At 44.0% G+C, this 23014-nt stretch overlaps 1 protein-coding gene across 9 annotated transcripts in view; it reads left to right on the forward strand.

Annotated features, from left to right (window-relative positions):
* The first annotated feature begins 20411 nt into the window (after positions 1–20411).
* Abcc9 (ATP binding cassette subfamily C member 9) overlaps positions 20412–23014 on the forward strand; it is a 127097-nt gene continuing 124494 nt past the window's right edge. For 7 of the 9 annotated variants that reach the window (XM_057763719.1, XM_057763779.1, XM_057763746.1 and 4 more), the window contains exons 1-2: positions 20412–20731; positions 20999–21105. Coding sequence is in view for 1 of the 9 variants with exons in the window: in XM_057763754.1 (XP_057619737.1) it covers positions 20914–20915; positions 20999–21105 (109 nt within the window). In the remaining 8 variants the exon portion in view is untranslated. Of the gene's footprint in view, positions 20732–20794; positions 20916–20998; positions 21106–23014 lie in introns of those variants that run through there. The other 2 variants (XM_057763754.1, XM_057763737.1) reach the window with 2 other exon arrangements.

Raw genomic sequence — 23014 nt, forward strand, 5'->3', positions numbered from 1 at the left:
CCTTGAGGTGTTCTTACTGGGAAGATTCTAGCCTACATCCATCCTGGGTGGGGGCTTCATCGCGTCTGCTCTGAGAGGAGCTGCTCTGCATCTGAGCTCACTTCCTCTTCCTCCCAGCATTCTGTTCTGTTTACTCCACCTAAATTCTGCCCTATCAGATGGGCCAAGGCAGTTTCTTTATTGACCAATGAAATCCCACATCACTTTGTGTATGGCTGGGTTTGGTTCTAGGTATTGGTTAAATCTGCTTTTTTCATGGAATATCTTGTTTTATTCTTCTATGGTGATTGAAAGTCTTGCTGAATATTGTAGTTTGGGCTGGCATCCATGGTCTCTTAATGTCTGCATAGCCCTTAAACATGACCTTCTGACTTTCATTGTCTCCAATGAGAAGTCAGGTGTAATTCTGATAGGTTTGCCTTTATATGTTACTTGGTCTTTTTCCTTTGCAGCTCTTAATATTCTTGCTTTATTCTGTAGGTTTAGTATTTTGATTATTATGTGGCAATGGGGCTTTTTTTTTAAATCCAGCATATTTGGTGTTCTAATGCTTCTTGTATCTTCATAGGCATATCTTTCTTAAGGTTGGGAAAGTTTTCTTCTAGATTTTGTTAAATATATTTTCTGTGCTTTTGAGTTGAATTTCTTCTCCTTCTATACCTATTACTCTTAGGTTTGGTCTTTTCATGGTGTCCCATATTTTCTGGATATTTTATGTTAAGTTTTTGTTAGATTTAACATTTTCTTTGACTGATGAGTCTATTTTCTCGATTATATCTTCAGTGCTTGAGATTCTCTCTTTCATCTCTTGTATTCTGCTGTTTATGTTTGCTTTTGTGGTTCCTGATCATTTTCTCATGATTTATGTTTCTATAATTCCCTCAGCTTGTGTTTTCTTTATTAACTCTATTTCAGTTTTCAAATCTTGAATAATTTCTTTTATATGTTTGATTGCTTTTTCTTGGTTTTCTTTAAGGGATTTGCTGATGTCTTCCAATTTTTTCTCTTTCCCTCCATTTCTTTAAGGGAATTTCTCATTTCCTCTTTAAGACTCTCAAACATTATCTTGAAGTTATTTTTAGGTCATTTTCTTCTGCTTCATCTATATTTGGTTGTTCAAATTTTGCTGTTGTAGGGTCACTAGGTTCTACCGGTATCATGTTTCTCTTTGTGGTGTTGTGTATGTTCTTCCCTTGTCTACTCATCTTTTGCTCTAATTGGTGTGGTTATGTCTGTCTGTGACTTTGATTATTATTCTAGTTGCCAGTGGATCCAAGGCTCAGATGGTTGTTCCTCAAGGTACAGTCAGTGCCACGGTTCTAGTTACCCCGTTGGTCACTCCATATTCTTGGAGGTCGCTCAGTGCTCCCAGGGTTTGCTCCATTCCAGTGGAGTTTTCTGTCTCAGACCTACTCTGGTTGCCAGCTCAGACCTGTTTCTGTAAATGTTCTTGGCCTGGATCTGCTCCTGTGGAGGTCCCTGGCTTGGGATTGGTCATGCAAAGGTCTCTGGCTCTGATCTTATCCTTCAGAGGTCCCAGACTTGGGTGAATCTGGACCAGCAGAGGACCTGGCTCAGGCCTACTCCCTTGGAGGTTCCAGACTCATTCCCAGACCCACAGGGGTCCTGGCTCAGGTCTACTCCCTCCAAGGTCCCAGATTCATGCCCTGACCCACATTGGTCTCTGGCTCTGGCCCACTTGCTCACCAGTTGCTCCCCTGTACCTGTTGAGTGTTGTTTTTCAGGATCTGTCTGCCTTGGGTTTTGAGACAGATTCTTGATGGAGCCCAGGCCTTCCTGATCTGGTGAGGCTGTCTAGCCTCTGAGCCTTTTGTACAGCACTATCCACTGATCCAAACACTGCCACCTACAGGATTTCAATGCTGGATCATCAGGGCCCCACTTTTGCTGTTAGTGTTTCTTCCTAGGAGTGGTCGGGAAAGTCACAGGATACTCACATGGGCATCCAGTCACTATTCTAAACCTGTTGTATTTAATTCTGCCTTAATCCTGCCTGTGGTTTTTGGATCTAAGGACTTGAATGTATAGACTTGGAAGGACTAGGAGAGGATGGGGAATTATTATTCATGCTTTATGCAGACCTTTGGGGAGGGAGCTGCTTTATGATCACTCAGCCCCTGCCTAAACCCTTCTCCATTGCTATGTGAGTAAGACTACTAAACTCATTGGTTCCCCCATGGGGACCTCTGGTGATTTGTGCATGCCAAATATGATAGGATAGGTACAATGGAAAGACCTTATTACAGGACAATGGAAGGATCCCACACCCCTGTTGGCTAGGGTGAGAGGAGCTGTTTGTGTTTTTCCTCCAGGAATGGACAAGCCCATTTGGGTACCAGAGAGATATGTTCGGGCTGTGGAAAATGATGAGAAAGGATCCTGTGATGAGCTTGATGAGCCTCCTGGTGAGTCCCAATCAAGCAGAACCATACCCCAAGGAAGCACCATCAACATCACCAGCAGCAGCAGCAGCAGCAGCAGCAGCAGCAGCAGCAGCAGCAGCAGCAGCAGCAACCACCCCAATACCTGCTAATGCACAGCAGGCCAGCAGTCAGAATGAAGGTATAACCATTGATCTGAAGAACTTTAGGAAACCAGTGGGAAAAAATAAGAACTAGCTCTTGTAGACCAGGCTGGACTCAAACTCGTGATCCTTTTTTTTTTTTTTTTTTTTTTTTTTTGGTTGTTGTTGTTTTGCTTTTAGTAACTCCAATCCCTGCCTGGCCTTCAGCTGCTCTTCCCTGCGAGAGCCTTCTAATTGGAGTTACTAAAAGCTGTGCCTTGCCTAGAGGATCAGAGGATGGGATTTTCACTTGTTGGCCATTGACTGCTGGGTATTTAAGTCTCCATGGTGCTATGAAATAAAAAGCTTTGTACCAGTGATTAGACGTTTGTGTGTCTGTCTATCTCTGTGTGTGTTTGTGTTTCCTCAATCTCCAGGCCCTTATCCAAAGCTCGTGAACTGTATTGTAGCTCATAGAGCACAGACGGGGCATGGTACACTGCAGGGGAGGATGGGGAATTATTATTCATGCTTAATGCAGACCTTTGGGAAGGGAGCTGCTTTATGATCACTCAGCTCCTGCCTAAAACCCTTCTCCATTGCTCTGTAAGTAAGACTACTAAACTCATTGATTCCCCCATGGGGACTTCTGGTGATTTGTGCATGCCACCATGCCTGGCCTTTTACATGGATGCTAACAATCAAACTCAGGTCCTTATCTTTACATAGGAAGCACTAATGGACGAAGCCGCCCCCCAGTCAGGGTTCATATTCTGTTGATGGAGGAGTTACTTTCATTTAATAAAGAAACTGCCTTGGCCCATTTATAGGCCAGCCCTTAGGTGGGTGGAGTAAACAGACAGAATGCTGGGAGAAAGAAGCCGAGTCGGGAGTCGCCATGATTCTTCCACTCCAGACAGACGCAGGTTAAGATCTTTCCTGGTAAGCCAGCTCATGATGCTACACAGAATATTAGAAATGGGTTAGATCAATATGTAAGAGCTAGTCAATAAGAGGCTGGAGCTAATGGGCCAGACAGTGTTTAAAAGAATACAGTTTCCGTGTAATTATTTCAGGGCATAAGCTAGCCATGCGGGCGGCTGGGTGCCAGGGACGCAGCCCTGCCTCCTCCTATTACAACATTCTGTGTCCTTTTGTGGTGTGCTTCTCTTTCATGAACATTTGGTTTTATTTCTCTGGCCACCTCTTTTCTTTTCCCTCACGTCTGTAGGCTTTGCACATCCTCCTGCTATTGCTCCATCAGCAACTCCCTCCACTCCTTTCAGGGCTGCTATGGGGCCCCAGTCAATTCTCAGCATTGCAGTCTCACATCTCAAACTCTGTCACATTCCCCATTCGGGTCCTCTCCCTCTGCATCCTGGATCATTGCTGGGGTAACTGGTGTATTCACTCAGGTTAGCTTTCTGCCATGTGAAGTTGCTTGCTTCAATAATACTTCTTTGTTTCTGTAGTGTCTCAGGTGGATTTTCCCCTCTTGTTTGTTTTCTAAAGTATTTGTCTTTAGAGGTGCTTATAATTTTCCAATGGGAATCTCAAGGGACTATGCTGCCTTAGAAGCAGACATCTAGGACCCAGAGATAGTGCAGACTAAGGGAAGTGACCAGGAAGTGAATATGCCGGGCGAGACAGAGAAGGGGAGAGAGCCAGACAAGGCAAACCCCATAGACAGTAATCTCAGGCTGCCCCTGCAGGGGTCTGTTGAGTTTCAGCTATGTTAGAACTGGGGCCAAGCAACTTATACAAAGTGAGTGCGGGGGAGGGGATGTGTCTAGGAGACTCTTCCTGAACAGGGTGCTGTCTATTGGATGGACAGGAAATGGCAAGAAAGAGTCTCAATTTTACTTCAAAAAATAGTAAAAAAGAGCTCATGGGAGTTGGGACTGGACAGGACATAAAAGCCCACAGGACATTCTCAGCTACAGTATGTCCTCAGGGTGACTGCAAATTTAATTCTATTCGTCCCTTCAGCGTGTGACAGATGAGGGCCAGTGTTTATGTCTGTGTTTCAGCTTGGGGTTATTTCACATTATATGATTCCTTTCTCTTGTTTCTGTTTTAATATTAACCTATAGGAAATACAGGCCGAAGGAACCCATCCTCACGAATATGTGTGTTTCGATACTTTGCTACGTATATTAATTACTAAATATTTTCACTTTCTCGTACACTCTTCAGTCATCAGTATGTCATTTTTAAACCCTCCCAAAGGCATCAGAAGCTCTCTGTAGTTACAGCTGGAGAAATGATAGCCTACCAAGACACTTTTTCTTCCTTTTCCGGGGTATTTTCCATCACTTAGCTTCGAGTGGTATTGGGTCGACAGTTAGGAATCTCCTCTTTCCCTTGCCCTTCTGCTCCCTGCAAACCAAGCACAGGTTTCCTGGTTGACAGGAGTCCGTGGTCATAGCAGCCTCTGTCTTCTTCACCCGCCACCGACCCCGCAGTTTGCTATCAGCATCCTCTACCCCAAACAGCTTAGGGGACTTCCCACACCCCAACGTTTTGAGTCTTATGTCTTTCATTATTTCTGATCCAATTTCTAATGGATTAGTAATTTCCTTAGTCTACACTTGAAGCTCAGGATTTGTCTCTCCCTTCTCTAATGTTTTACCTACTCCTTTGCAGATCTTCCCTGAACGCCTGCTGAGCTCAGTCTGCTACCATTCTAGTTCTATTGTAGCTTAGAAAACAAAAACAAAAACTTCTGCTCACTGTACTCTGTTTGCTTTGAGTGCTGTTTGGTTAATCAAGTATTTTGGTGAAACTTAGCTCTGTTACAATGGGAAGTGAGAAAGTATTTGTGATATTGCTCTAAGAGAAAAATCCTGATTTCATGAAGTCTTCCTCCTAAACTTGACCTGGCATTTAAATGATTGTTGATGTCCTTAAAACTCCTATGGTTTTTGCTATCAATAATTGGTCACTCGCTGTCATAAAGACTGTTAAATGTCTTAACATAAAAATAAAAAGTTCTTAGGCAAGCTCAGAGAATTGTGCCCACATTGGGGCCAGGTGGAGGGATCATGGGGCCCTGCTTTGGAATTGCTTTTCTGCTTAGATAAGTCTTCCGTTTGGCATCTTCTGTCGCTTCTCTCACACAGATGAGGATTTCAAGTCGAAGTTGGAAGATATCTGTCCTCTTTGTCTTGCTTTGGATCCTGGCAGTCTAGAGTGAACTTTAAGGGTGTCCAACTAAGTGATGAAGAGAAGCTGGAGGGAGGGTGTGGAGCACACGGAGGGATGAAAGAGTTCCAGGAAATAAACTGGGGAAAAGTTGACGTCCTCAAGAAGGATAAACAGGAAGTGCTCCTCACTGCTCTCAGCGGAAGATGACATCACCTGGCTGGCATGCTCCGGGGCCCCAGATATGCTCTATTTCAGTAGGATGAAGAGGAATCAGTCGGAAAAGTGTCTTGTTTACCTGGCAGGGAGCATGGAGGCCAGCTAGTAACAGGTGGTTATGAGCCACCCAATGTGGGTGCTGGGCACAGAACCCAGGTCTTTGGAAGAGCAGCAAGTGCTCTTAACTGCGCAACTCCAGCACTGACTTTCTCAAATGCAGGTGGCTGGGCTATAGACACTCTATGTTATTCTTAGTGTCTCATACAACACCAAATAGACCACTTCAAGAACATTGATGCAACTATTGGATGCCGGCTTTGCCTGACCCGGGCAAGAGACTTACACTTATTCTCAGGGGAGGCTCACTATTCTTCAGGAAGGGTCTTTTAACTCTTTATAAAGGTGAGAGAAGAATTGTTGAAAACCATCTTTGCTGTAGATAATAGCTATATTCAATTTTATATACAGATACACATGGCTATGCTATAAAATTATAAGCTACCCATTTTTATGTTAATTTCTGATGCATAAAAATTAAAACAAATTTTTATGTAAATATGCCTGGTATTCTAGCTTGCATTCTGGGAAGTGAACATACCTCATAAATCCATCAATCTGGAAGACTTACATAGTGCATAAGAGTTAGTACATCTAGAATCTGTCTTACTAAGAAGAACTCATTGAAAGGAAAGAGAAAATGGAAGCACAGCTGTCTGGTCATGCCATTGTAAGGAGGGGGTGTATTTGAAGCTGTCACTTAGACTATCACTCAGCACAGTCACCCTTGATCTGAGCAAAAGCAAACAGGAGTCTGGAGATACGGCTTCATCAGTATAGCATTTACCACATATGCACGAGGTCAGAGTTTGATCTCCAGAACCCACATGAAGAAGCGGGCTGTGAGGCACTTGCCTGCAATTTTTGGACCAGGGGGTAGAGACAGGAGGGTACACTGGCCAGCAGGCTTCAGGTTCAGAGAAAACCTGCCTCAAAAGACAAAAGCAAAAGCAAAATACAACCCCAAACAAATAAACAAGCAAAAATGAGACAGAAGCCATCCTGAAGAACAGCATTCAAGGCTGATCTCTGCTCTGGCCTCCACATATACACAAATGTACATTTGCACACATATGTGCTTGCATGCAAATGTGAACACATACATAGTAAGAAACATTTCAAAAGACTGCTATTGTGTAACCTCCCCAAGTCCCCGGGTCCTCTGGGAAGTGACATTATTAGTGACATAGAGACAGGAACTATATAGAGAACATCCATGTTGGTGACATGAATAATGAAGTGCTATGTTCAGTGTCCTTTGCTATCTGGATGTAATCCCGGGTAACTTGGAAGGCTGAGGCAGGAGGATTGAAAATTTAAGGTCTGTCTGGACATCAGAATAAGTTCAAGGACAACTTGAGCACTTTAGTGACAGAGAGAGAGAGAGAGAGAGAGAGAGAGAGAGAGAGAGAGAGAGAGAGAGAGAGAGAGAGCGCTAGGGATATAACTCAGGGGTACAGTACTTCCCTACTCTGGCATAACCTTAGGTTCAAATCCCAGTATTTCATAACTTATATCATAACCCCTGACTAGAAATCAGCACATTTAGTCTTGGGTTGCTAGGCAACCTTAGCAGTAATCTGGCAACGGAATCATAGCTGCCATTTTAAACACGGTGACACTTGGACCAGGTGATGTGGACACTGACAGGTTGTTCTGTGGTTGTCACCAGAACATGTCTTAGTTACTTTTCTGTTGCTATGAACAAATGCCATTACCAAGTGCCATTTAAGGAAGAGTCCATTTTGGCTTAACATTCTAGATGGTTTCATGTTGTTATCAGTGGAAAAGGCTTTGTGACAGGAGTGGAAAGCTGAGAGATCACATATTCATCTGCACAGAGAACGGAGAAAACAAGCTGGAAATAGGACAAGGCTATAGACTCTTAAAGCCAGCCCCCAGAGTTGTACTTCTTCAACAAGACTCATGATGTATAAGCCTCATATCTTCTCCAAATAATTCTATTAACTAGAAACAAAGTGTGTAAATACGTAAACCAATGGGAGACCCTTCTCATTCCAACCACAGCAGATTGTTATCAAGACTCATGTGAGCCACCCACTGGGTATTAAATCTATTTGAAAAGAACTTCTGTGAGTCATATTTTCTTGAGTAATAAATGGTTTGAACGTCCCCACCATTCATACTGAAACACACTTCTCAGTGTGAGGTGTTAAGAGGGTAGTTGAAGCCAAGGAGAGACTCTGCGGAGGCAATTAAGGCTAGATGAGGCCATGATGGTGGGGCCCTAATCCGATGTGATTGTGGCTTTATATAAGCAAAGGAAAGAAAGACTACGCGGGGATGCCTTGTGTCTCTCCACTACGGAGAGGAGCCCATGAAGGCCTTCACCAAAGGATGCAAGACCCATACCTTGGACTGCAACCTCCAGAAGGGTGAGAAATCAGTTTTTTTCCTGTGTTTGTTGCCTTTCCAGTGGTAATCTGTTTTAAACTTACAAACGGGCTAAAATGCTCACAGATTCTCTTTCCTCCAGAATCGCTGCTTTGTAACCTTGCTTTTAACCAGTTTGCTGGGCCCTGAAAGTGCAGGGGGCCTTTGGGAGGTCAGAAGAGGACCAATGTTCCGCTTCCTCTTCATGAACCAACCAAACCCCACCCTGTAAGCCCCACAGATGCGGAGGTGTGCTGATAGGATCTCTCTTCCAAACAGCTCTCCAGGCAGGTGAGGGGAGTGAAGCAGCAGACTGCCCTGTAGTTGGAGCCCTTAAGACATCAGTTCTTAACCCCTGGGGGGGGGGGGGGGTCGAATGACCCTTTCACAAGGGTCTCCGGAGACTCTCCTGCATACCAAATATTTCTATCATGATTCAAACAGCAGCAAAATTACAGTTATGAAGTAGCAACGAAATAATTTTGTAGTTTGGGTCACCACCGCATGAATTGTATTAAAGGGTCGCAGCATTAGGAAGGTAGAAGACTGTCTTAGTCTGAGGCTAAGCAAAGCAGGGTGGCTGACTGAGGAGTTAGCCTTCCACAGCTTAGCTTTAGACGCAGCTCCCTGCTGCGCAGGCGCTGTCTGATATTCTAGCTCCTACTTTAACTCGCTACTGTGCTCAGCATGTGTCTCGGTTCGTGTTTCCCCCAGGAAGGAACGTGCTCTGTCCTCAGACAATTCAGTTCCCCCTACTGCCACATGCAAATATATTCCTGAACAGTCCCAGTAAGACTCTTGAATTAAAGGGCAAAACGCCGGCAAGAGCAGTACCAACGTTTACGTCTCCTTGTGTTTTTCATCACCTAAAAGCAGGCATTGTTGACTCTAAAGGGAGCCAAGAGAACGAACGGCTAATTATTCAAAATAAAGTTTTGTGTATTTTCGTGTTCTTTTGACTAAGTTTTATTGTTGCTGTTGCTTTTATTTCTGAATGAGGAGGCACACCAGATTTTCAAACAGGTTAATTTCAGATATGGAGTCTGTCCATTGTGCTATTAGCTATCTCTCAAAAAAGAAAAAAAAAAAAACCCTCAGCTTTATTTAGCTTCATTTAACTTCCTCTTTGTCCTTTAAAAGAATCACTTGAAATATTTTCCTTGGCATTTTCCCAAAGAAACAAAACTGAGGGGTGGGGTGGGGAGCAAAAGGGAGCATTACGGAAAATGTTTGATGAGAACTTAACTGTTTTATACTTTTTAAAATTTCCCTGGCCAAGTTTAAAACCATGGAGCCTTAAGTGGATAGTAAACAGAAGCCAGCGCCAGGCAAACAGGACCTGGGTGAAACAGCGTCACGTGTTCCTGTGTTGTATCTGAGAGAAGTGTCGTTCTCATGTAGTAAACACGTGTCACACGCAGCGCCAGATGAAGCCATGCCTTGTAATTCTGTGGCGAATTGCCATCTGCCAAGAGCTTTTGCTGTATTATGTGCTGATCTTGAGGGAAAATGTTCCCAAGGCTGAAGTATGGCGTTTAGTCTTTGCAGATTCTGCATCACTCATGAATGATGGGAGAGTGTGCTGTGGAAGGCTGACACAGTAGAGACCAAAGAGAGCAGGCATCCTTGAACTTTTTCATTGCTATCTGGGTGTATGGGAGACTCAAGAGTCACAACATAACTCCCATAGGTGGGGGTGAGTTTATGGAATGTCCTCAACTCTACCTCTTAACCTAGTCTGTCATCCTTCAGATTCGTCAAGCTCGATATTTGTGCCCATTGTACCCCAAGCTGCAGCTGACATGTCCTGGCCTCATGAGATTATCTTCTATATCCCCTTCGCACACACATAGTCAAAAGAAGTTTCTCCTGTCATTTTCCTTTGGGACAACTCTATTCAAAGTTCTTCCTAAGTCTTCCAAATCCTACTTCCCAAGTCTCATTCAAAAATTATTTCTGATTATCTTTTGCTCAGAGATCATGGGACTTAAAGAGCTATCCAAGTGGTTTTGTGCACCTTGTTTTTACAAAGCCAACAGGGTATTCTATCTCAGTCTGGTATCTGGTATCTGTGGGCCTGAATCAGATGTGATGGTCTGTTTACAATGTTTTCAGGGAACCATGACATCACACACACACACACACAACCACATACACCGTTTGCACAGATGAGTGTATGCAAGAGAGTTGGTCCTCTATCATACTTCAAAAGTTAACCCTAGTGTTAAATAGGCAGTTGCACATCTCATAAATCCATCCTGTGACATTTTTGAAAAATTTTTAAATTTTCCTGTGTGTGAGTGTGTGTATGTGTCAATTGTGTGTATATATGTGAATGTGTGTATGTATATGTGTGAGTATGTGTGTATATGTATGTGTGAATGTGAGAGGGCATGTGTGTGTGTCAGTGTGTGTGAGTTGTGTATTTGTGAATTGTGTGTGTGTATATGTGTGAGTGTGTGTATGTGTGTGTGAATGTGAGAGGGAGTGTGTGTGTGTGTGTGTGTATGCATGTGTGAAGGTGTGCCACTTGTGTACAGATGCTGAGGAGGCCAGAGGAAGGCATCAGATCTCCTGGAGCTGGAGTTACAGGAGGTTATGAGCTCCCTGCTGGCAAACAGTCTCAGGTCCTCTGGAAGAGCACGAGCATTCTTAACCACTGAACCATCTCTCTAGTCCTTTCCTCAACGTTTTTGAACACATGTTTGTTTATCAATTAAATATTGTAAAACTCAGCCAGGTGGTGGTGGCACACACCTTTAATTGCAACACTTGGGAGGCAGGGGATAAGGCAGGCAGATCTCTGTGAGTTCAAGGCCAGCCTGGTCTACAGACTGAGTTCCAGGGAAGTCAGCAAATATTTATATAGGCTCTAAATGCCAAACCCAGGCACAGAAAAATGTCTGAAACCCAGCATATGAGGAGGCTCTTACCCCCAGTGACAGATTGCTGTTTGTGCACAGACACACAGCTAGGTGATGAGATGATCACTTCTAGAAGAGGATGTGCCTAGCTGCAACCAATGTGAGGTCCCTCCTAAGAGCAGGCAATCAGAAACCACCTGAGGCTTCTGCCCTGTGTGTCCCTCCTTATTCAGATTCTTCCTTCCCACCACTAGCATTGTGATTTAAATCCCATGAGGCACGTCGATATTGAAGCTTCCCCCCATTTCTACCAGTTCTTTGTGAATTTCATATATTGCATTAACTGTGTTTACCCTACTCTTCCAAGATTCTACCCTCTTTCCTGCCTTCCCTGTTGTAGGGGAGAAAGCCGCTTGTTTGTCCCTGCCACCCAGCTAGCTTAGCCCTGAAATAACCACACAGAAACTGTGTTCATTAAATCACTGCTTGGCCTATTAGCTCAAACATCTTATTGGCTAACTCTTAAACCTTGATTTAGCCCATTTCTATTAATCTATGTATCTCCACATGCCAGTGGCTTACCAGGAAAGATTTGGCATGTCTGATTCTGGCAGCTCCATGGTGTCTCTCTCTGACTCTGTCTCCTTTTTCCCAGCATGCCATTTAGTTTTTCCCACCAACCTAAATTCTGCCCTATCAACTAGGCCAAGGCAGTTTCTTTATTCGTTAAGCAATGAAAGCAACACACAAACAGAAGGAACTCCTGTATCACTTCCCAGTTTGGTGTCATTAAAAAAAAACACAACAACATTGAGTCCTATTTGTGCTGCCCATAGACCCTTGGATGTGTGGCCTTCCACTGGAGCACTGTTGACTTTCCAGGGACACTCTCTTAAACAAAACGGACTTGCCATGTTCCTGCAGCTCCCCGCTGCTCTAAGACCTGAGGCGTGGCTTGTTTTGTTTCATCTCCCTTTACTCTTTTTTGCATTCACTGTACTTCAGGTACTGGCCACTCCTTCTACTACAGAGTCCGTGTGTGTGTGTGTGTGTGTGTGTGTGTGTGTGTGCATGCGCTCGAACACATGCACGCATGAGCATGCCAAGTCGTGCATGTGTATATGGAGGCAAGAAAAAGGCCTCAGATCCCCTGGAGCGGGAGGTACAGGTTGTTGTGAGCCGTCTAGCATGGGTGCTGGGAACTGAACTCCAGTCCTCTGAAAGGGCAGCCGGTACACTTAATCTTTGTGTTGCCTCTCCAGCCCCATGTCCTCTGGTTTCCATCCTTACAATTCCATTACAACTTCAATGATGTAGGAGCTCCTTCTGTCTATGTGATGCTTTCATTGGTTAATAAAGGAACTGCTTTGGCCTATAGCAGAGCTACAGGGGAACAGAGCTAGGCAGGGGAAACTAAATGGCATGCTGGGAGAAAGGAGGCAGAGTCAGAGAGATGCTATGGAGCCGCAGCCAGAGTCAGACGTGCTAAATTTTTACCGGTAAGCCACTGCCACATGGCGATATACAGATTAATAGAAATGGGTTAAATTTATATAAGAGTTAGCCAATAAGAAGCTAGAGCTAATAGGCCAAGTAGTGTTTTAATTAATTCAGTTTCTGCATGGTTGTTTTGTTTTTGAACGACCAGAATGAACAAACAGCTCCTTCTTGCTACACTTCAACTCAAGAAGTGTTCAAGTTTTCTTCTTTCTATAGAGAGAAAATCCAGCATGCCTGCCTCACTCAGTGCTCATTTCTCCGACCAGAGTTAAGGGATGTTCTTAGCACCCAATAAATATTTGAAGAAAGAACAAATTGCCTGATAGTCTGAACAAACTGACCACAGTCTGAGTATTTTGTTCTAAAAAACAAATGTTTGCCAGGTGTGATGGCGCATGCCCTTAATCCTAGCCACATGAGAGGTCAAGGCAAGAAGGTTGCAAGATCAGTACCTACCTGGGCTATGCAATGAGTTCAAAGCCAGACTGGACAAGTTAGTAAGATTCTGTCTCAAACAAACAACAACAACAAAAATAGAAGAAAAAAAGCTGAAGGATTAAGGATGTGGCTCGGTGGTAAAACGTTAGCATGAAGACCTTGGGTTCCTCTCTGGTACAACAAGGAGGAAAGTAAAATAACAAAATAGGGCACTTTGGTTTTTAGCTGATGCAGCTAAAACAGGGTGCAACTGCAGTCTGTTGATTCCCACTGAATTTTCATCAAACACTAATGAGCCAGACCCTTTCTGGCTCTGACTGCTCTTTCCCACATGAGTCATTAAAGAAGGAAATGAGCTCCTTTTTAAGTGGTTCACATTTGCAGTGAATGAGAGCCGTGTTCGTGACTAAGCCAACATAATCTCCAGTGCTTATCTGGCTTGCTGAAGACACTAGGATCAGCCTAGTTCCAAATCGGCCACTGTGACCTGCTATTCCAGGAACAGCCACATTTTGACTTTGACCTTAGATCCTCTTTGGTCATTTCCTAAGAAGTTTATCTGATTCACATCCTCAACAAGATCTTTCCGATATTCCGTTTTCTGTGCTCGGAGGACGTGAGGCCATATTCGCGGTTTGTGGGCTGCATCGTGATGCAGATATGGGTCTTCAGGGCTCTGAGCATCTGTCCTTCCTCTACCCATCTTCTTGGGAGGAAGTGTCAATGGCTTGATTCCTTTGACTCAGTTTAGCACTGGCTCAGAACAAAGTTCTTTGCTTTCAAAGTGATTTACCTGGCTCAGAATTCTTCGGGGGTCAAGTCTACAGATGGTGTTGTCCCCACTAAGCTTTCAACAGCATCTTCCACTCTATGTTTCTTGCATTTGCATGTTTGCTCTCTGGGAAGGAGGACATGGAGAGTCCATGACAGTGCTCCTGTCAGTGGGAGCCAGCAGACTGAGGTGGCAGAGGGTTGCTTGTCTGATTAGGTTTCTCAGCTTCGGCTGTGCTCCCCGTCGTTGTGACCTGAGCACTAACAAGGAGATGAGAAGGGGTAGAGATCACTGGGATGGATTTAGGGAGCGGAAGGTAGCTTTAACTAGAGCCTGTACCATGTTGGGGGAATCACTGCAAGAGCCGCAGAGAAGGAGACACAGGGACTGTGATTACCTGAACAGAATCGGAACACACATCCAGTTTCGCAGTATGTGTGATAGAGTGTTTGGAGCACAGCTGTCCATGTGACACACTGAGATAGGACATACGTCAGAGAAGGGAAAGCAGGGCAAAATGGCCCAGGCATTTGGATGAACAAAACTGAGGATAATGAGTTGATGTGTGAGGGGTTCTGCAGGACAGGTAGTAGACTTGGTCGGACTATTGAGATGAAACCAGCTTTGAGACAACGTTAAGCAAGAGTGAGACACGGGAACCTGGGAATGCTGTAGAGCTACTAGCATCACCTTGGGCCCCTTCGTCTCCTTGTCATTGCTTTTCAAATGTCATGAGGGGAGCAGAACTCCCCCAGCACCGTCCCCTAGTGATGCACTGGGTTGATGCAGGCCCAGACAAAGGGAGAATTCTGAAATCATGGGCCAAATGCCTACCTTTCTTCCTTTTAAAATGGTTTATCTCAGATACTCCTCACAGTGCAGGAAGCCGACCGGCAAAGACATATTTTAGTGCTGTGTGCTGTGCATCCTTCTTGCTGCTGTGTATTTATCAGGAAACAATGCAAGGTCTGCAGTCAACCCAGAAGACACAGAGCACGAGAAAAAGAGACAAACGCTGGCAAGTGTCTACTCTAGTGTACTAGTTGGGTTTGTGAGTCAACTTGACACAGGCTAGAGTTATCAGAGAGGAAGGAGCCTCCATTGAGGAAATACCTCCATGAGATCCAGCTGTAAGGCATTTTCTCAATTAGTGATCAGTGGGGGAGGGCTCAGCCCATGGTGGGTTGTGCCATGGCTGGGCTGGTGGTCCTGGATTCTATAAAAAGGCATGCTGAGCAAATGACATGAAGCAAAGCCAGTAAGCCACTCCCCTCCATGGCTTCTGCATCAGCTCCTGCCTACAGGATCCGGCCCTGCTTGGGTTCCTGCCTTGGCTTCCTTCAGTGTTGGACAGAATGTGGAAGCATAATTCAGGTAAACCCTTTCCTCCCCAGTGCTCTTTGGTCATGGTGTTTCATAGCAACAATAGAAACCCTAAGACACCTAAATAGACAACAGTCAGACTGATGAGTGAGAGAGCAAGGAGAGAGATAGGAATGCTCCATTATCTGCAGTCTCATGAATTATACACTTGAATATATAACATTTGAATTATACCTGTGTTATCATCTTTATTTTATAGTGTTGCACCCCACAAAGTTGATTTAAAATATATTTTATAGGTCAGGAGAACTGGCTGAGTCGGGTAACAGCACATACTGGTCCCCAAAAGACCTGAGTTAGTTTCCAAGCACCCACAATCAGGTGGCTCTTAACAGTCCGTAGCTCCAGCTCCAGGGCATCCGATGCCCCCTTCTGGCATGTTAGGGTACTGCATTTACCCTCAAATCCCATACACAAACACATATTCACATAATTAGAAATTTAGAAAAGATATCTTGAACAAAGTAAACTAAATTTATTTTATAACAGTGTGGTGGCTCACTCTTATAATTACAGTCTGAAAGACTGAGACATATGGATTACTGAGTTCAAGGCCAGCATGGGTTACAAAGTGAGACCCTGTTTCACTATAACACAAACACACACACACACACACACACACACACTAAACTATGTCTTGGAGAGAAGAATGTCCTATCATTTGCTGGTTTAGAATATATTAACGTTAGAAACAAAATGCCAGGAAGTCCCATGTACTTGAAAGAGTGCTGGAACCTAAGATTAATACAGACTGTCAGAAAATCGTAATGAGAAAAAGCATAAGAATAAAACAGTGATCTTTGTAGTGTAGGCCTCCACAAGAAATGTGCAGTCTTAGCAAGGGGAAGAGTGAAAAGGGAGTGACATGGATGGATGGGAAGCAGGACGTGGAAGCCATCAGGCCTCGGTAACTTACTTCTTAGCTTTAATGGACACCAAGAAGCCAACAAAAGGAGAGTAAAACAAATAATAAAATGGAAAGAGGCATGAAAAGGATTTTAAATTCATACACATATATGGCCACAATAGTAGAATTGGTCTGGTTATAGTTATAGACTAAGAAACAGAGAGTGGATCAATTGAACAGCGTAAATAGCTTAGAAACACATGACTATGGAGCTGTCACACGCACAAGGCAAGACCAGCTTCACAGATAGGGACAGAAGAGCAGCAGTGGTATCATGTATAAAATACATCAACTCTCATCCCACAGCATAAGGCAAAATGAACCCCAGAATAAAAAGCAAAGCATTTGTAATAACTATCAAAGGCGGCCAGTGTTTATCGTGTAAAGCCTTGGACAGCATTGTGATGGGAAAAGGGACAATATATCCAAGCCAACATTCCTTACCAGAAGTGTGCAGGGGACTGGCCAAGGGCCTTGGCTCAGGAAGCACAGTGCTTGCCTGGCATGTGCAAGGCCCTGCGTGCAAACCCCAGTACGGCTCGGTGAAGTGTGATGGCACAGCTCCTATGCGCAGGAGGTCGAGGTCAAAGGTCAGAATTTCAAATGTCATCCTTGGGTACATAGGGAGATTCAAGTCAGCCTATACTAGAGAAAGATAGTATATTTCTAAATATACTAAAATGTAGAAAAATGTAAGTTTTTTTTTAATTGAAAGTATTGGGTGCTTGTTTTGTTGTAGAACACAGTTGCCAGTTTGGCATTGGTTCCCGGAGGCTCACACTTTTGATCCTGTAATTACTATTCAGAGAATGCATTTTTTTTTTTTTCTAAACAGGATCTCACTATATAGCTTTGGCTAGCCTGGAACTTACCATGTAGACCAGGCTAGCTTTTAAGTTAATGATCTTCCTGTCTCTGCCTCCTCAGTGCTGGGAATGAAGGTGTGTACCACCATACCTGGCCCCAGAGGGTGTATCTTAAATAAATTGCCTACTAGAATTAATTAAAATTATGTCTAGGAACAGATAGTATGGAAAATCCAGAATTTCAAGCTCAATATCAGGACATGTGTTTAAGCCACAGAATGGAATATTATGCAACAAGTTAATTTATTTCTATGGCCCGTTTTAAGTGTCATGGGAAAGAAAATAATGGCTGCAAAAGAGACAGATTATGTGTTATCATTGCAATTATAAAAACATGCATAGTAAAAATAGCATGAGGACAACACAGTCATGAATGTTTCTGCAGGGGAGGGAGTCTGATTAGTAATGTGAAGGACGTTTACATTTGCCTGAAGCCTGTGACACATGAACCGTGGTTTGTTCCATTGAAGTCAAGGGGACCTGATAGAATTGTCCAGTCAAGGGCATAGGGAACAGGAATGATAACCAGAATCCTAGTTAGTATCCCCTGACCCTTGTTGGCTTTCATTCTCCCCATCTTTCTGTCTATTGCCTGTTTATCCACCCTCCATCTATCATCTATCATGCCATATCTATATTTATCCTTCATTTTCAACTATCTATATTCTCTATAATCTATCTTTATCCATCCATTCTATCTATCTATCTACCTATCTATCTATCTATCTATCTATCTATCTATCTATCTATCTATCTATCTATCTAGCTAGCTATCTAGCTATCTAGCTATCTAGCTATCTAGCTATCTAGCTATCTAGCTATCTAGCTATCTAGCTATCCATCCATCATCTGTCTGTCTGTCTATTATCTATCTATCTATCTATCTATCTATCTATCTATCTATCTATCCATCTATCATCTCTCTGTCTGTCTATCATCTATCTATCTATCTATCTATCTATCTATCTATCTATCTATCTATCATCTATCTATCCATCCATCATCTGTCTATCATCTATCTATCTATCTATCTATCTATCTATCTATCTATCCATCCATCATCTGTCTGTCTGTCTATCATCTATCTATCTATCTATCTATCTATCTATCTATCTATCTATCTATCCATCCATCATCTGTCTGTCTGTCTATCATCTATCTATCTATCCATCCATCATCTGTCTGTCTGTCTATCATCTATCTATCTATCTATCTATCCATCCATCATCTGTCTGTCTATCTATCTATCTAGCTATCTATCTATCCATCCATCCATCCATCATCTGTCTATTATCTATCTATCTATCTATCTATCTATCTATCTATCTATCTATCCATCCATCCATCATCTGTCTGTCTATTATCTATCTATCTATCTATCTATCTATCTATCTATCTATCTATCTATTTCTGTCTATCTGTCTATTATCTATCTATCTATCTATCTATCTATCTATCTATCTATCTATCTATCTATTTCTGTCTATCTATCAATCATCCATTCATGTGTACTTTTGGTGTTATTCTATATCCCAGGCTTGTTTGAGTACTTCCTCCCTCAGCCACCCATGTGCTTTGTTTTATTTATATATATATATATATCCTTAAAATTGTGATAATTCCTTTATAAGGATTTTATTTTTATTTTTATGTGTGTTTGCTGAACATATGTATGTGTGCCATGCGTATCTGGTACCTTCAGAGGCCCGAAAAAGACATCAGATGCCCTGGACCTCGAGTTACAGAGAGCTGTGCAATCCTACATGGGTTCTGGGAACCTACCACAAGAGCACTCTTAACCACTGAGATGTGAAACCAGTCTCAATAATAGTAGTATTTTTTTAAAAAACTCCTCAGCTCAACTTCCTTTTGTGTATTCCTATTCTAACTGTGTACTTGGCATTCTCTACCAGTTCCCAATTCTCTCCCAACTTGGTGTGTCCACACTTTGAACATAGTTCTGAGATTCCCAGGTCTCAGACCACACTCTTTTCCTCTGGCCCCAAAGGCTCACTATAGTGTCCAACTGAATATCATTCTGAGGCTGGAAGATCAGTTCCAGGACCCTCCCAGGTGCCACTCTCTTGGGCCTTGTTGGACCCTGGCAGTGGCACACATTGGTCCCGGAAAACTGGCCAAGGTCGCGTGGATCTTCCCAGAAAGCAGCTTCGTTCTCACATCCCCTGGGGCTGACTGTGCTGGGGTCAGCTTCTGCACCAACTCCTGGAGGTCAGGAAGCCATGGGGTTCTGAGTTCAGCTCAGCAACCAGGGCTCCTAGGGGACTGTGTGAGGAACCTCACAGGCACCAACCTGCCAGGCTGACTGTCCTTTATCTGATCAGGACAGTTGCTGAAAACGCTAATTACTGAAAAGGACTCAAAACCTGCCCTTGGGAATCCCAAGGGTTTTTATTCAAGAGTTAGTGGGGTCAAAATTATCCAGTATGATTGTGGCACACATCTGCAATCCCAACAATCCAGAAACTGAGTCAGGAGGATTATTGCAAGTCTGAGTCTAAGCCAGGGTTTGAAACCTTCATCCCCAGCCCCGAAACAAGTAAAATTCAAAAATTTAAAAATTCACCCTTACTTCCAGAGGGAAAGCTAGTTATGGAACAATACACGTACATATGTATATCAAATACCCTCGCGCGCGCGCGCGCGCGCGTGTGTGTGTGTGTGTGTGTGTGTGTGTGTGTGTAGCTGGCCTCTAACCCTCTGTGTAGTTCTCTGGGCTTTGAACTCCCTGCATCTTCTCCCAAACGCTGACATTTCAGAAGAGCACCACCACAACCTGCCTTCAGTTGATCTTGTTTTAGATAGGTTGTGTTGTTTCAAGAGTTAATTCCATCTGTAGTTGGTGAAAGCACAGAAACAAGAAAGTACTGTTGATGCCGAACCTCAGAATCAAAATCACTCATCAAGAGCCACTAATAGGTCTAGAAAGCAGACAAGTTCTCGGGCCACTGGAAGCTTCTTCCTTACGCCTGCCCATGTAAATAAGATATGCGGGCTTCCTTAGCCTGGTGGAGGGTTCTTCTGTTTAGAATGAACCCTTCAGTTCCCAGTTCCGCTGGAAGGGATGACAACTCCAAATCTGTTTCTTGGTGGTCAAAGCAAAGGCTGACTGCGGAGCTGGTACCTTCTGTGTTTTCACATCTGACAACCCTAGTTTTTATGGTTCAAGCGTCGGTTTTTGCAAGTTCCACCATCTAGTGGAGTTTGGGGGCCGCGGCGGCTTATGGCATTGGTTTGGCACATCTCCCCTGAGCTCGCCCCTAGTGGAGCAGCTGAGCAGCAGAAAGTGGCTCCGGGGAAGGGTGGTGGAGGATCCCAAGTGGACGTGGCCCCGACTGGGGAGGGTCTGGGTGGAGAGGGTCCCGGGTCCGGAGGATCCCGGGCCTCAGGCGATGTGCCCTGTGCTTCTGCGGTTTCCTGCCTGGGCGCGGCGGAGTCCGCCAGGCCCGCAGCGCAGCGCAGCTCAGCAGCGCAGCGGAGGAGAAACGCGATAGGAGGCAGCAGCTGGCCTCCCACCCACCCTAAAAATAATCCTCCCGCCGGCTGTCCGACCGACCAGGGAGGAAAACTTGCTGTCCCATGGAGCGCGCGAGCTCCTCGGCTTGCTACAGAGCGATCACCGACCGCTTTGAAGAGTCACCGGCTGTAAGCTGTTGATTTTGATCTAGTATTTCCTCAGTTTAGGCGCTGGCTATTTCTAGAATTCAGGGAATAGGGCCCTGGCTGGAGAGGAGAAGAAGGTGGGGATCAAGTTTCAAGTCTGATTTACACAACCCTGCAGGCTGGAGCCCAAACCTACAGGAAACAGGGAAAGGTGTCACTGATTAATGTATGGACTTCTTAGCCATTCCCATTATTACTATTCACGAAGCAGCTTTCGATCCACTGAATTTGTTCCTTTTTACTCTTTAGGAGTCCGGTGCACTGGTTTGAAATATACTTCTTCAGACCGTGGGCAGGCGTTTGGAAGGTAGCTCGAGTGGCCAGTAGGGGGACTGAGGACAGGAGCCAAACTCAAGGTATTTATTATTTATTTATTTTCTGCTTGTTTGCTCCTTGTTGATTACAGTGTCTAAGAAATCTTATCTGTGGAAGGAGTCCATCATTGGCTTTCCTGTGTCACAGAACGTCACAGTCTCTGAAGGGTAAATGGATGGACTAAGATCAAAAATTCCATCAAGCCAGTGGTTATTTTTGTTAGGAAATTTCCTACTTGGATCTGTATAGAATCAGCCAGACAGCTAGCTAGACTCACTTTGTGAGGTCTCTACCGAGAAACTTCGAAGAAGTGATTGCAGCATTTGTCTTTGTAAATGACGGGCATCCTGGGTGTCACGGGTAGCAGGGACGCCTTAGGTGCCTTCAAGGACGCCTTAGGTGCCTTCAAAGGGCAGTGCTAAGTGCTGAGTAATCAGGTGAATTGTTTCATGTGTTCCGAGGAAAGCCAGCTTGTGCATGTTTGTCTTAGATGATTCCGGAGCCTGAGGTTGGCTGGAACTGTCATTGGGTCACAACGGACATTTTGAACTAGGTGGGCAGGTAGGTGGCTGCTTCTCACTCACAGACGTTGGAAGGACGAGGCTGGCAGAAGGAGCTGGCGTCTCCGATGCATGGTGCTGTTTTGGCATGTTTTAGGAACTGCATCAGTCAGCCTTTGTTCTCCTTTGGAAGAGTCAATCGAGTTGATAGACGAGCTATTAGACTTATGAACTAATACCACATTTTATAGATCCCAGGTGTGGTGGACTAAGTAAGCTTTTGAATTGTTACTCTCTCTAGGAAACAAGAAGTTAGGCCGTGAAGAAATCCTCTCCCCTCTGTTTTCTGCTCTGCAAGCCATCCCATAGTCAAAGTTTCACTTTTGATCTTTGCTTTAAAGTTTGCTCCTTCCAGTTCCCCAACCCTGATGACTGTTATAAACACTTGGTGGTCTTTCAGAGGGATTTTGTGTGGGGGAAGAAAGATGTTCTGTTTCCCGTTTTGATCCTCTGCCTCGTTGCTGGGACTTCTGTGCAGAACTGAGCCTAACCAGATCCAGGGTGGAAGACACTAGTAACAGATAACAGTTTAGCCCTCAAGAGCATTAGTGGAAAGCCTTCCTCAAATGCTCACAACAGCCCGAGCTCTGGAACCCCAGACACTGTTTGTTTGAAAACTTAAGGATTTATTAGAAGGTTGGGGTGTAGTTTGGTTTGTAGACTGAATGCCTAGAACCTTGAGGGTCTGGATTTGAATTCTAGAACACACACAAGATCTCTCTCTCTCTCTCTCTCTCTCTCTCTCTCTCTCACACACACACACACACCATGCACACACCATCTTGATTCAATGTCTTTGGTGGACACAGACACTAAAATAGCTGCCATAAATTTTCTCATTCCCTCCTCCTGGTTTGCTGTAGCTGGCTCTAGAACCTGCTTCCTGGACAGTGGGTTTAGAGACAGAAATCTAAAGGTCAAAGGGTCAATTGAGGAGATGTCAAAAGGAAACAAGGAGAGCTATATAAGTGGAGAGAGTGGGAACCAGGGCAAGGCTCAGGGACCACAGCAGGGGGAATACAATTGTCTAGATTTTTTTCTGTGAAATGTGAACTTGAGTTCAGGGGATAGAGTGTGTGGTTCAGTGGTAAACCATTTGCCTAGCATGTTCAGTGCCCTGGGTTTGGGCTCGTGCGCTGCAGAAACAAACAAAAATGACTCAGAGTTTAATTTTATCATTCCCACTAAACAAGGAAATAGTCTTAAAAATCTCATTGAGAGCTATGATTTTTGAGATTGCTTTTCTATCTTTATCAAAACACATGTACTAATACACATATGTGAATGTTTAATTGCCATTTTGCTACTATTTGGAAGTTGTAAATTATTTCTCCTGTGTGTTTTTTTTAGTGTGTAATAATTTACCAAATATATATCTGAATTTTGAATT

Source organism: Chionomys nivalis, chromosome 1, assembly GCF_950005125.1.
Source record: "Chionomys nivalis chromosome 1, mChiNiv1.1, whole genome shotgun sequence".
NCBI classification, from domain to species: Eukaryota; Metazoa; Chordata; class Mammalia; order Rodentia; family Cricetidae; genus Chionomys; species Chionomys nivalis.